The 13277-nt window shown below is 34.3% G+C and overlaps 1 protein-coding gene across 5 annotated transcripts in view; it reads right to left on the reverse strand.

Moving 5' to 3' along the window:
- Window positions 1–8255: 8255 nt before the first annotated feature.
- NLGN4X (neuroligin 4 X-linked) overlaps window positions 8256–13277 on the reverse strand; it is a 456535-nt gene continuing 451513 nt past the window's right edge. For 4 of the 5 annotated variants that reach the window (XM_007500719.3, XM_007500713.3, XM_056806796.1 and 1 more), the window contains one exon: window positions 8256–11903. In XM_007500719.3, coding sequence (XP_007500781.1) covers window positions 11054–11903 — 850 coding nt within the window. In that variant the 3' untranslated portion in view covers window positions 8256–11053. 5 annotated transcript variants of the gene reach the window in all.

Genomic DNA, 13277 nt, shown 5'->3' on the forward strand with positions numbered 1-13277 from the left:
CAAAGTCATATTTAAAAGGTCTACATATCTAGCTGTATTTCTAATCTTTTTCTACTCTTAGTACTTCAGACAGGTCACCTAGAAAAGGTGACTATGGTACCTCATCGGACTGTATTTTAATTAGAAAAAAAATGTCTAAAGATCATGTGGAATAATTTGTAAAAATCATCAGTTTTCTCTTTCTCTTTCCCTCTGTCTCTCTCCCCTTCATGTTTTAATATTTCCCTATTTTCTTTAGCAATGCTGTATCAATCTTTAAGCAGGACTGCAAACATTCTTTGTCCATAATCTATCTTGGAAATAGCTAGAAAATAGCTCTCTTTGTCTATGTACTAATGATGGAATATGATAGGTAGGAGAGGATAAGAATTATTTTTGTATTTAATCTCTCCATTTGCTAGTCTCATGTAAGGAAAGGAAACAAGAATGGAGGTTGGTTTACTAATAGTGTATTTGTTAACATTGATGTTATATTTAAATAAATCATTTGAATAACTTTTCATTCTGATCAACAAGAAATTTGGGGCAATGACCAAATAAACATAGCACTCAGTCTTAATCAAAATAAGAACTTAAATATTTGCTGACTAGTTGACATTGGCTATGCTTAAAATGGTGAAATAATTTTTATCATTTAAACTATATAGGACATAGAATGAAGAAAAATTATAGTCCTATATCTACCTACTGTTCAAATTATATATAAAAGTTCTACTCTAGAAATGTATTTTTAAAAAGCAAAGTATTTTTGGAAGTGACTTTAGAAGTTAGAAAGAAAAAAAAAACCTGACACAGAAACATGGGATTAGAAATAATTGTATAGGTGACCAAGTTGCTAGAACTACCAAAAATGATGCTACCATGGATATCCTTCTTGTTGTTGTTCAGTTGTTTCTGTCACGTCTTACTCTTTCTGGTCCCACTTGGGGTTTTCTAGGCAAAGATATCAGAATGGTTTGTCATTTGTTTTTCTAGCTCATTGTACAGATGAGGAAACTGAGGCAAATGGGGTTAAATGATTTCCCTGAAGTCACTCAGCTAATGTTGGAGGTCAGATTTGGATTCCTGACTCCAGGTCTTGCACTTTATTCACTGCCTCACCTAGCTACTCCAATGAGCAATCTCGAAATCCTTCATTGTTTTGATAAAACCACTAGAATTACTGTAGTAAAAGATTTGGCAATAAAAATTATTTTGGCACATCAATATCCATGTGAAAATGAATGATAATAAATTACTATAATGGCAAGTTGGATCAAAGCAGCAGAACTAGGCATGAACACTTTGGATCCATGGAAGCCACATGGGCCACCAGTTATATGTGCCCTTCAGCTGTAAGGACTGAGGGCAGATTTCCTCCTTGGGAAGTTAAAGCATTCATGTGTGAGATGGAGTGTAGTTCACTTTGTCTGATTCCTATGGAGCTGGGCACATGTGCTTTGGCTTCATTGGAAATGCCATAGTCATGACAGGTTGGGGCTCCAATTCATGACCCACAAAAAAAATAATGGAGGAATGCCTCTATTGTTCATCTTCAAGACTCTGCTCAAATTCTACAGTCCCTAGGAAGGTTTCCCTGATATCTTCCATGAGAAATGAACTCTCTGATCCAGTTTTGATTGGATTTCTCTAATGTACTTATTTTGCTATTTTTTTGCATTATAGCTTATGTGTATTTGTTTTTTACATGCCATCATATAAATTCATGGTGACACAGTGGATAGAGTGTCAGACCTGGAATTAAGAAAGACTTGACTTCATATCTGATCTTGGAAAATTTACCAGTTGTGTGATCCTGAGCAAGTCACTTAACCTCATTTTGCCTCAGTTTCCTCTTCTGTAAAATGAGAATAACAGCATGGCACTTACATCCCAGGTTATTGTAAGGTTAAAATGAGATAATAATTGTAAAATGCTTAGCAAAATGCCTGGCACATAGTAAGCAAGATATATATATATGTGTGTGTGTGTGTGTGTGTGTGTGTGTGTGTGTGTGTGTGTGTGTGTGTGTATTATAAAATTTAAGTTATATCTCTAATAATAAGAATATCATATTTTATGATGTTTATTAAGGATTATTAGAAATCAAGGATACAAAATAAAAACCATGTGCCCATGGGCGTGGGAGCCATTACTGCCAGTTAAATACCAATTGTGATCTCACCAACCTGGGGACTCAGATGAGATTATAGGGAATTCTGGGAAATACCAAGGACTTATGGGGATTGAAGTCTAGGGTTCAACATCTCCATTTTTACAGTATGTGTGTGTATATACATAGTATTTACTTTCTTTATAACTCAGGAACTAGGATATTGATGTGCACATTTTAGTCACTTCATAATTATCTACCAAAGATACTCAAGTTTAATGTTAGCTGACTTATGATTCATTTTATTTTGTTGTCCCTGTCTAACAAGTATAACTCTCAAAAGAACTTAATGTCAGTAAATTACAACTAAAGGAAAGAACTCAGAAAAAATCAGAATGGTTAAGTTAATAAAACCAACAATAGGGACTAGGTAACTTATTCAGGGTCATACAGCTAGAAGTTTCTGAGTTCACATTTGAACTCAAGTCTTCCTGACTTCAGATCTGGCACTCTATCCCCTAGGCTACCTACCTACCTCCAGAATGGTTAGATAGTAAAACAATTTAAGAAACAATCTCTAGATCACTTGAGACATTTTATACATATTTAACATGGATTGTTTTTAACTTTTCTCCAAATGAGTCTATTTAAAAAAAAGTTGAAATGAGTATTCTAATAATTGTATGAACTCATTTCAGAGATAGACATGTAACATTTCTTATTCATTAATTAATTAAATAATTAAGAATGCTTTCACATGTATAGCTAATCAAAGCCACAAGGACACCCATACAATTATAAAACTTGAATCAATTGAAATTTTCTCAAACTGGGATTTATCTTAATAGAATTCCCTAGCATAATCTCCTCGTGTAATTTAGAAATTAATAAATTATTTTTGACTGGGACATCTGAATTTTTAGAAATTATAGTTTTTGAATTCACTTCCTAAATTAAAATCCCAGCAGGTTCCAAAGATCAGGAAAACAAATATAAAAATATAGGCGTTTTTAAGCAAGCAAGAGGAATACGATATAAGAAGGCAAAATAACATGAGGAAGTTTGTAAATTTTTAGTTATGGCATGAATAAATCTATAATTTTTTTAGACCTTATATCTACATATGTTTTAGATTCAGTTTTGGTTTCTTTGTATTATAATCAAGTTTATAGGTATTGGGAAAAAAGTATATCTCTGCATTTATTCTCCTCTACCTAAATGATTTTGTAATTTATTTGCTAAAATAACTATCTCTAGTATTTAGGGTCCATAAATAGAAGTAGTGTTCTGTTGCAAAGAGCACAGATGTCTGAGGGCCAGAATTTTAATTATAGCTTTTTACATTTGTAAGTCATGTGGACAAGATTTGAGTCCAGGTCTTCAATTTTCAGATGAAGAAATATTTCCAATATGCCACAGGTGCTGGAAGTCAATAAGCAAAAATTCCAAATCCTTCTCCATTAAATAAAATGTTGCATAATTGCTTTACACATAAAGTATTGCTTATAGAACAAGGACATCACTTTTATTTATTGCACAGAGAAGCTTTTGAATTTATATACCAGCTTTCCAGCACTCATGAGAGTCCATTGGGTTTATTTCTTCCCCTTAACATAGTCCTGTGTAGTCCAGGTGGCATTGTCTCAGGTTGTCTCAGCTCTCTGAGAGGTTACATAGCTCTTGAGATACCTTGAGATAGCAAATCTGTCCTTAGATACTCTCCAAGTTATGGATATGTTTTTAGACCTTTTATTTCTTCCATTGCTCTCTAGTCACAATGGCTCTCAGGTACAAATTTTCCAAAGTTTCTGAAATCATAAGGCATTCTAAATGTGCATTTTAATTCATAAATGGGCTTCTAAATGGTAAGATCTCTTAAAGTCATAATTAATTAATTTTCTTTCAAAGTGGCTGCTACTAAGAATGGGTATATGCTTGAAACTCCTGATAATACATCAAAAGCAAATAAAAGTGCTCAGGTTTGGGAGTATTCAGTTTGGTTTCTGATTCTGCTAGCTATTGCAATTTCAAAGGGGAATGTCCTAAAGAAATTATGACTCTTTCATTCCTTTCTCCAAAAGTGCCAAAATCAGTTGTGGTTTGTAGGGATTAGCAAAGGAAAAAAGGAAAGAAAAGACTATCAGTTACACAACTGTGCCAGAAAGGAACTATTTCAGTGCTAACCATTCTTTTAAAATTAACTAATTAAAATAATTTATTTAATTATAATTTATTTAATTAATTGAATATTCATTTTAAATAGACTGATTGGTGTAACATATTCATACTATACCTTTAAAAATAATGGCCATTCTGCCTGAGACATCACAAAGCATTTTGTTTATAATTCTAAAGGAATTAATGATATATTATTTTATATCATAGTTTTATTTGTGTTATATTTTGATAGTACATTGTAAGATACATGAGGCAATATGACTTAGTATACTTTGTGTTTCTCCTTTCATTCTGCAGTACTCTGCCCATTACCAGTTTTCAATAGATATTTGTTGGCTATTTGATTGCCTTGGTTGGAGATAGACTCCAGAACTCAGAATTTGGGCAAACTTAATTGCACTTATTGATCCATGGAGGCAGTGGTAGACATTTTAGTGTAGGTAGACATTTTGTCTTTGTCTACAATTGGATCATAAATGGTCTGTCAGTGGGCTTGGTCTTGAGGAAAGGTGTCTTGTCAACTTAGACTTCACCAAATAATACATGAATCCTTGTAAAAATATCAGAGTGTGTGCTCTAATAGTATTTTACTATGAATGTTTGGTGTTGAGAGCATTTGCACAGGTTTTAGTCCCATTATCATCTTCTTAAGGAATAATGGGCCAGATAAAAAAAATTCAGCATCAACAAAGTTATATAGCTTATATTATATTTTCCTGTGCTACTAATTACTTATGATTCTCATTAGGCTCATATACTTTCACATTCAATTTACTGATAATATGATGAGTTTCTGATTCCTAGTCTTCTTCCAGGCATTCTAGAGAGAAAAAAATAACACAAATTTTGTTTTTGGAAGTCATGTGTCCTGTACTAAGCCATAAACAAAGATCAGAGGAGCCAACAACCTAAAATATTTAAGGACTTACTGAAAATGTTTGGTGTGAAAACTGTTAGAAAAAATTTGCTATAAAGTGACACTCAAAACACAAATATCTGAGAATAATATAACCATTTTGACATATTTAAAGAAATCAGAAAATATGAATTACAACTGCTAAAAGCACATTACTGTTAGAAATACCTAACAGTGATATAAATATATAATATATTTTATTAACAATAAAATATATCTAAAGCACATAAATTTAACGCATCAGCAGTAAGCCATGCTACTGCACAAGACTTGGAAATAAAGTTAAGCCAAGAGCTCCATGGTGGCCGAAAATGGTATAGGTAGAACTCACAAAGCTTCTATGGAGAAATATCAAGGTACACTATGAGCATTGTAGGTACAAAATAAAGGGATAGCAAATCAAAAAGTAAGACAAATATAAATGAGTGAAAGAAGAAATATTCATTGCATCTGTGATCTTATCAATACCAGAATTCTTTGACAATGGAGATCATATTTATACCTTCCCATCATCCTGTGTGAGTCTTGTTTGTGTTTTCCCATAGAACCTCCATACCAGAATCTGTTTTTTTCACAGGGCCAGCCTTTTTTATTGGAAGCGTTTACTCATTTCTTTACTATATGGATGGAATAACCCATCTTTTTATCTAGACATAAAACTTTTCTCATGAATGGAGGAGAAAAAGAATAACCTTTAAAAGATTAATTTTATTTCCCATAAATATGAAAAAAATTACCTAAAGAAGGTAGGAACTTAGCCCAGTGCCTAGCACATACAAAGTGCTTAATGAATCTTTATCAACCAACTTTTCATTCTTTGAGTCTCTCTTCCCATACCTCAGTTTTCCAAATGTTGCTTGAACATGGCCAACATTCTATACTTATGGCTAAGGTCACAATAACTGCTAGCCTTCCTTAGAAGAAAAGAAACAGCAAATAATTGAGTGGGTAGACTTTTGGAGTTTTCCAGGATGGTCTTGGGGGAAATGTGTTTCTGTTAAATATATTCTTAGCTGAACTGAGAACTTGTGTGGTTCAACAAAGTAGAAGCAGAATATATAGGATTACAGAAATCATGATCTACTTCTGGCAAGTATTAGATCTCCAAAATCCAAAATTAGATCTCCAAAAGAAACAAATTTGCTTGATAAAGTTTGGATGTGCATGATTTTCATTTCTGCTCCTCTAAACCTATGCCTAACAAAGACAGTATTTTCCCAACATGGTTGGATTTATTCAAAGATTTACTAGTAGACTAGGCTCCAAAAATGCTTTCCTCAATTGCCCATCAGGATGTTTGAAAGTATACTGTTACTGTCTGCCGTGGGTAACATCTCTTAGTATCTTCTTTTGAAACAGGGATAAAAATATTCTTATCAGTCATTCACACCTAAACATTGATTCACATATTTGCTAGCTCATTCATTGAATTATTTGCTAGCTCATCTATTCAAACTTATTTGTTTGTTTGTTATATCATGATAATGACCCCAAAGGACAGGGAATTGTAATGAAAATCTAGGGGAAGAGTAAATGGCAATTCAGAGAATATTAATTTGAGTAGGATAAATCAGTAGAGGACTCTGAGTGTTCCAAGGGTCAGTGAGCATAAAAGACTTCTAGAGGAAGAGCATTACAAGTAGGGAGAAGCAGAAAAGAAAGCAAAGTGAGAAAACACTGAAGACAAACATCTACTTCACCATTTTGTAAAAAAGCTAGTATTGGCCCAAAGATCCACTATTGTTAGCTACAAAAAAGGATGAGAAGCACCTGAATCTTTAACAGTTATTTTTCTGTTGCTGACTAGTTTAAATGCTTTTCATTCTTAGTCAATTAATGAACATCTTTGTAAGTAAGTGGATGGTAAGGACCTGAAATGAAGTTACAAAAGATATAGCCAGAATCCTATAAAAATATACCCAGTGATTTCTAATCTTCTAAACAATGGAAATGACCAACAGAAATGGAGTTTGACTACCTTCATGGGTTATTAATAATCCAGAAAACAGATAGTGTCTGAGGGGAATAAATTTCTAGATATACATTTTCTAAATTCCACTTTATAGTCTTATAGATTTGGAGCTAGAGAGAACCTCAGAGGCCATCTCGCCCAACCCTTTCATCTTACAGATGATGAAACTGAGGCCCATAAATAACTTGCCTAAAGTTACACAGGTAGCAATTATCAGGGTTGAAAGAAGGAAGCTGACTTTGATGAAGATATGTTGAATATCTACTGTTGTTGTTCATCCTTCATTTTTGAAGACAGCCAATGACAAGAATGATGTCTTTACTTGCATGTGATTTGGGTTTTAAAGAGGCAGGTGTGCAAAACTGTACCACAAATGGTATGAAAGGTCAGTAGTATATGAGTTCTAATATAGGAGAAGATAAAAATATAGCTTGCTCTGTACCATCAGATGAATATGAATTAGAGTATAGTTTCAAAAGCTTGGATGGTATATATTAATCTAGTTTCCTTCCTATTCAGATTATTTATTATGTATATGGGTCTTGCTTTATACTAAGTTTACTTTTTCCATTAGAAGGACAAATAGCACTCTGATTCATAAATCTGCTTCCATCTCTACATTAGCAAGTGTGCACATTTTTCTTAATCTTAAATTGGTATGTTGATTTGATTTTTCTTAAATTTTACTCTATACCAGTGTTCTTCAGATTTATCTAGGCTAAGAAGGGAACATACTCTCCTTTCAAAGACTTTGATTCATAATAGTGTTAAACATAGACTAAAAACACAGTTCCATAGGAATCACTAACAATGTTAGTATGAAATACAAGGCATTTTCTTTTATGCAGCATCTTCATATCCTGAGCTTCAAAGTCCAGAGCTTACTTATTCTAACAGTAGGCCTATAGAGCTTTGATAGTAATGGCATGACAAAAGTATACTTGGCAATATCTTGAAAAATCCATCTGTTGCTAATTTAATTAGTATGTTTTTATTTTATGTCACAACATATTATTTCCCTTTTGTAATTCAGAATACTTTTGAAGGGGTCGTGGTTGGGGGAACCAGACTGCCTACAAAAAAGGATGGACTCATAATTCTTTGCACAAAGCATTAGAAAATACTGTGATATTTTATTATTAAAAATGCTGCTGAAAAGTTTATACATATGTGTCCAGCCATATATATCTTCTATCATTACTTAAGGCAAAAACAAAAAATTGCAAAACAATAACCAAAGAAACCATTAAACCCTGCGTGCCTTTGAAGGTCAAGAATAAAAGCCTGGGAAAGTTTGCTTTTTTTCCCTTTTTTTTTTAACAGATTGCAAGAATATTTTGTTCTCATAGAATGCTATGAAGATCCTATAACACTTTTCCATGTAGAAATCAGACATCATTTAAGATGTAATAAATTGACTTCGATCATAATCATTTTTAAAAGCTAAAATCATTCACTTACAGAAACTTTTTGTTTTACCCAAATGTCACAAGCCTGACACATTACTGTACATATTGCTAGCAGAAGACAATTGGAAGTACTAAACATATACTGTAATTCACATTACAAACATACCCAACTTATTATGATGCCAAGCATCACTGCCTTTGTTTCACGAAGAGCCTATTTACTTTCTTAGTGGAGGCAAATACATAGCTTATGGGTACAGCCTACTAAGAATCAGGTATAATAAATGATGGATCAGGGAAGGAACAGTTCTTTATGGGATCACTACATACAAGTAAGTGCTGTTGCTTCACCATGGGCTAATTTAGGGGCATAGTTAATATATGTGTGCCACCTTACTCTCAAACATAAGCTAGGAAGTTAGGTGAAAGTCATGACTTTATTGTGTTACTACCACATTTTTCTATGAATCCTCTTTCTTTGAAAAAAAGAGTTCACAGAGAATTTCTACAGTTATACTTCAGGGACTGGTTATCCAACGGGCTTCATGATAAGGGTGCAAGGCAGCATGTGTGTTAGGTACAGCATGGGGTAGGGAAGTGACAGTGCTATGTTCAACTAAAAAAATGAAATTGAAGAACTGGTTTCTGGGATTGGGTACATGTTCAAGTGCAGAGCAAGACTCTTCACATATCTTTGGTTACTATTTCTTGGTGACGCAGTAACTTTCAGAAGACAAAATATAAAGCAACCATCCTTTACTCCCAGCTTATGACACTTGAAGCATTCCTTAGGAAAAATTTTAAAAAGAAAAAAAAAAGAAATTAGGAAAGAGAAAAAAGAAATGATCAGACTCCTTGAAAGATGACTACTTTGTCTCCGGCTCTCTGATTCAAAAAAGTCACGGGTTATTTCTTTTCACATGATAACTTGACAGTGAAGCCATCCATACTTTCAAGAAAACTCATGCAAAGCATAGTTGTTTATTGTTCCTTTTTTTTTCTTTCTATCATATGCATTGATTGTTGACTGCTGTATAAGAAACCCGCAAAAAATATTGTTTTCAGACAGGCATAAGCTTGATCACATAAATGAAATACGGAAGAAAAAATCTCATTGTATATTGATAAATAAGAAGCTTGCTCTTTAAAAAAGAAAAACATTTCTTCCTTCAAACTGCAAATTTCTTCTGATTAGCAAAACTGAGCAGGTACTTTCTCAGCCAGAGCTCTTCCGCAGCTGCTGGTGAACACAGAGCTAGATTTACTGTGGGGAGGGGGTTGGGGGAGATCAGGAGTAGGAGAAAAAGGCTAACCAAAAGGCAGGCTTTCTTTACTTTTGGCAGGGTACTAAACTGGGAAGCAACTCTTCCTAAACATATTCAAATAACCAGAACTACAGAACTGGACTTGTACTTTTTTTTTTTTTGTCATTTTATGTGTATTTCCTTTAATTCGATAAACTTTAAATATTCATTTTTTTTCCAGTTTTCTGATCCATCTTTATGTTGCAATTTCATGAAGGCTAACACCCCAAAAATAAATGTTGTCTAAAAACAACCATCTCCTAAGAATGCTTTAACATGCATTTGTGCAACCTGTAAGGGGAAATGTGCAGGTCACACAGACAATCTTTATTTTCTGTATGACGCCATGTCCTCCTACAAATGAAACATGTTAGAAAATCCCATGTCTTTGTTTACCACAAGTAATTAAGAAGAAAAGTCCCCTCTTATTCTGGAGGAAACAGGGGTGATATGACTAATGTATATTTACATATAGATCACAACTGAAAGCACAATCTTTCTAAAATCTCTTTCAAACTGAAAACATCAATAAAAGTTTTTTTGTTGGTTTTTTCTTTTGTGTGTGTGTTTAAACTCACATCTATGTACATTTTTTACAAAGTTTCTTAAATATAGTTCAGGCTGGCAAATCATCTCTTTGCACAGAACTATACGAATATAACTGCATAGTCAGTCCTCTTATTTTTATAATAAAATTCTACTTCTCCTTCCTCCTGGATTACAGCTTCATACAATGAGTAAAAGCCCGTGACACTGTCTTCACTTAAGAAGGGCCATTCATGGTATGGCACATAAAGAATTTTTTTAAATTTTATTTTTAAAAAATGATTAAGTCACTTGGCTGTGTTCCAGAAGATTCGGCTTCTATTTCTTCCAATGAAAACATCCAGGTCTTTGAAGCGGCCATTCTTCTGTCCTATACACATTAAACTTTCACTGAAGTGATTGGGATCTTAAAGCAGTATTATAACAGCAATGTACACGTTTCACATTTCACAGGGTTTGAAGTTGATCTTTTTAATATTGGAAAGTTCCTTTGAAGAGGGTCAGTAAGAAAATAATGACTGCCCTTTCTCCTTTTATCTGAAGTCTGCTTGATGAAAAACATTCCTTTTTTTTTCTTTTTCTTTCTTCCACGTTGCTGAGGGAAGGAGAATACGGGAGGGGAAGGTAACAGGAGAGCTATACCCTGGTAGTTGAATGTCCATGGGGTAAATTAGTACTGTTTTGTCCTCCACTGAAGGTGTTGAAAGTATGCAAAGGCTGCATTCCTGTTAATGTGTTGGGAATCATGGTTATGGTATTGGGCGTCATTAGCGGAATGTCATCTGGGGATCTTCTCAGAGTAAGGGTATAGTCAGGTGGGCAGGTTAGTCTCAGCGTGTCATGTGCCTGTAAAGACTCACACTCGTGATCATGCTCCAACTGTTTCATCTGTAAGGACATGATCTCTTCATTTTGTATGTGAGCGATATCATTTGTTGTATTTCTTTGAGGGCTGGGGCGCCGATGTGTTTCATGCCGTCTTTTGTCCTTTTTGTAGTATAGTGCAGCAAAAGCTAAAATATTGAGGAATAACAAGGAGGCTCCCACGGCAATGGTGACGCTTAACTCTGTGGAGTAATCTCGTTTCGTTTCAATCAGCACAGTTGTATCCTCTGGGTTTGTTTTATGGGGGTCCTTTGAATGTTTTGGATTATTGGCAGGTGTAATGGCTGGGCGTTTGGTAGTTGGCCAGATTTTTGCAGGAGACCGTCGAGTGCCATAAGGAAATGATGTCATATCCGGAGGAGGGACTTTTGTGGTTGTAGAAACATACTGAAAGATCTCGTTCAGATTGTGTAAATGAGGTACAAGTTCCAACCAGAAAGCGACTTTGGTTGCTCGGTAGTGATCCCTTACCCGAGGTTTCAGACCAATGTGGAGATAAAGTTGGTCTTTGGGGTTATACTTGGACCAGGCAACTTCTTCAAAACGATTGGGCTTTGTATGTATAAACTTGGTATCTTGTGGAACTGGCTGATTTGGATCACTGTTAAAAGAAATGCAAAGAAAAGAGTTGAGTCTAAATAAAAGTGCAAACTCTCAGTCATCTTAGATATAGAAGCAATATCCAGCAAGAAATAATTGTTATCAAGTAGTCAGCATTTCTTAAGAACATAGACCCCCTAAAGTTTCTATACTGAAAAGCTATTTGAATAAACTTGCTCTTAATATCTGTTCTTCTACCTTCATTGACAAGATAAAGCCTTGCCAAACAAGTCTTGCATGTTCTATACTATCTTTTGAGACATTCTTTTTTTTTTTTAAACCCTTAACTTCTGATTTAGAATCAATACTGTGTATTGGTTCCAAGGTAGAAGAGTGGTAAGGGCTAGGCAGTAGGAGTTAAGTGACCTGCCCAGGGTCACACACCTAGGAAATGTCCGAGGTCAAATTTGAACCCAGTACCTCCCGTTTCTGGGCCTGACTCTCAATCCACTGAGCCACCTAGTTGCCCCCTTTTGAAACAAGTTCTTGACTGAAACAGGCCAGTATAATGCAATAATATTTCTTTCCTCTAATAATTAGAGGGGAAGAAATGTTATTAGTATAACAGCATTAGTATAAGTTTCTATAATATAAATTTTAGAGATTTGAGATGTAATTGAAAAATATTTGTTCTTTACCTCTGATTTATAAGAAAAACCAAATAAATTAAAAACAGCTTTTAAATTTATGGACCAAAGTAAAATGAAAACTCTCATGAGCCCTCCCGATTATCATTTTATTCATGTGACTGAAGACCTTTAGCATACCTGGTAGCTGAGAAGCAGATATTCATCTAGAAGAAACTACAACATATTAGAGTGTGTTTGTGTATCTGGAAAACCTTAGAAGAACTGATGTAAATTATGATAGAACAATAATTCATTAGTGGAAAGATGTGTTGTATAGTAGGATAGAAACAGTTTATGAGATGCAATTCATTTTTCCACCAGAATAAGGAAGAAAAAAGATCACAGTGAATGGATAAGGAGCTGTGGATACACAGAGGAATTGTGGACTCCATTCCATTAAAGTGGAGCAGAGACATATGTATAACTAAAATTCACAGCTAATCACCCACTTCATTTTGTCAGTCTTTAACCTTATTCAACACCAAATCTTTAAATAGTGCAATAAAATGAGTTTTGAATTTTCTCTCCTCCCCAGTTCTCCTTTTGAATGTAAAGGTATTAATAGGCCCTGAAAAGCTGGAAATAGGCAGCTGAGGGGAACAGAAGAAGTAAAAGGCTTAGATAATTCAAAAGCTGGATTAATATTCCATGAATTATCAGCAATGGACTGATAGAAGAGTCTCACAGATTTTGCATCACCTCATAGTGCAGATTTATTTCAGCAAAGCCTGCTGCAAAACATATAT

Source organism: Monodelphis domestica, chromosome 8 (genome assembly GCF_027887165.1).
Source record: "Monodelphis domestica isolate mMonDom1 chromosome 8, mMonDom1.pri, whole genome shotgun sequence".
NCBI classification, from domain to species: domain Eukaryota; kingdom Metazoa; phylum Chordata; class Mammalia; order Didelphimorphia; family Didelphidae; genus Monodelphis; species Monodelphis domestica.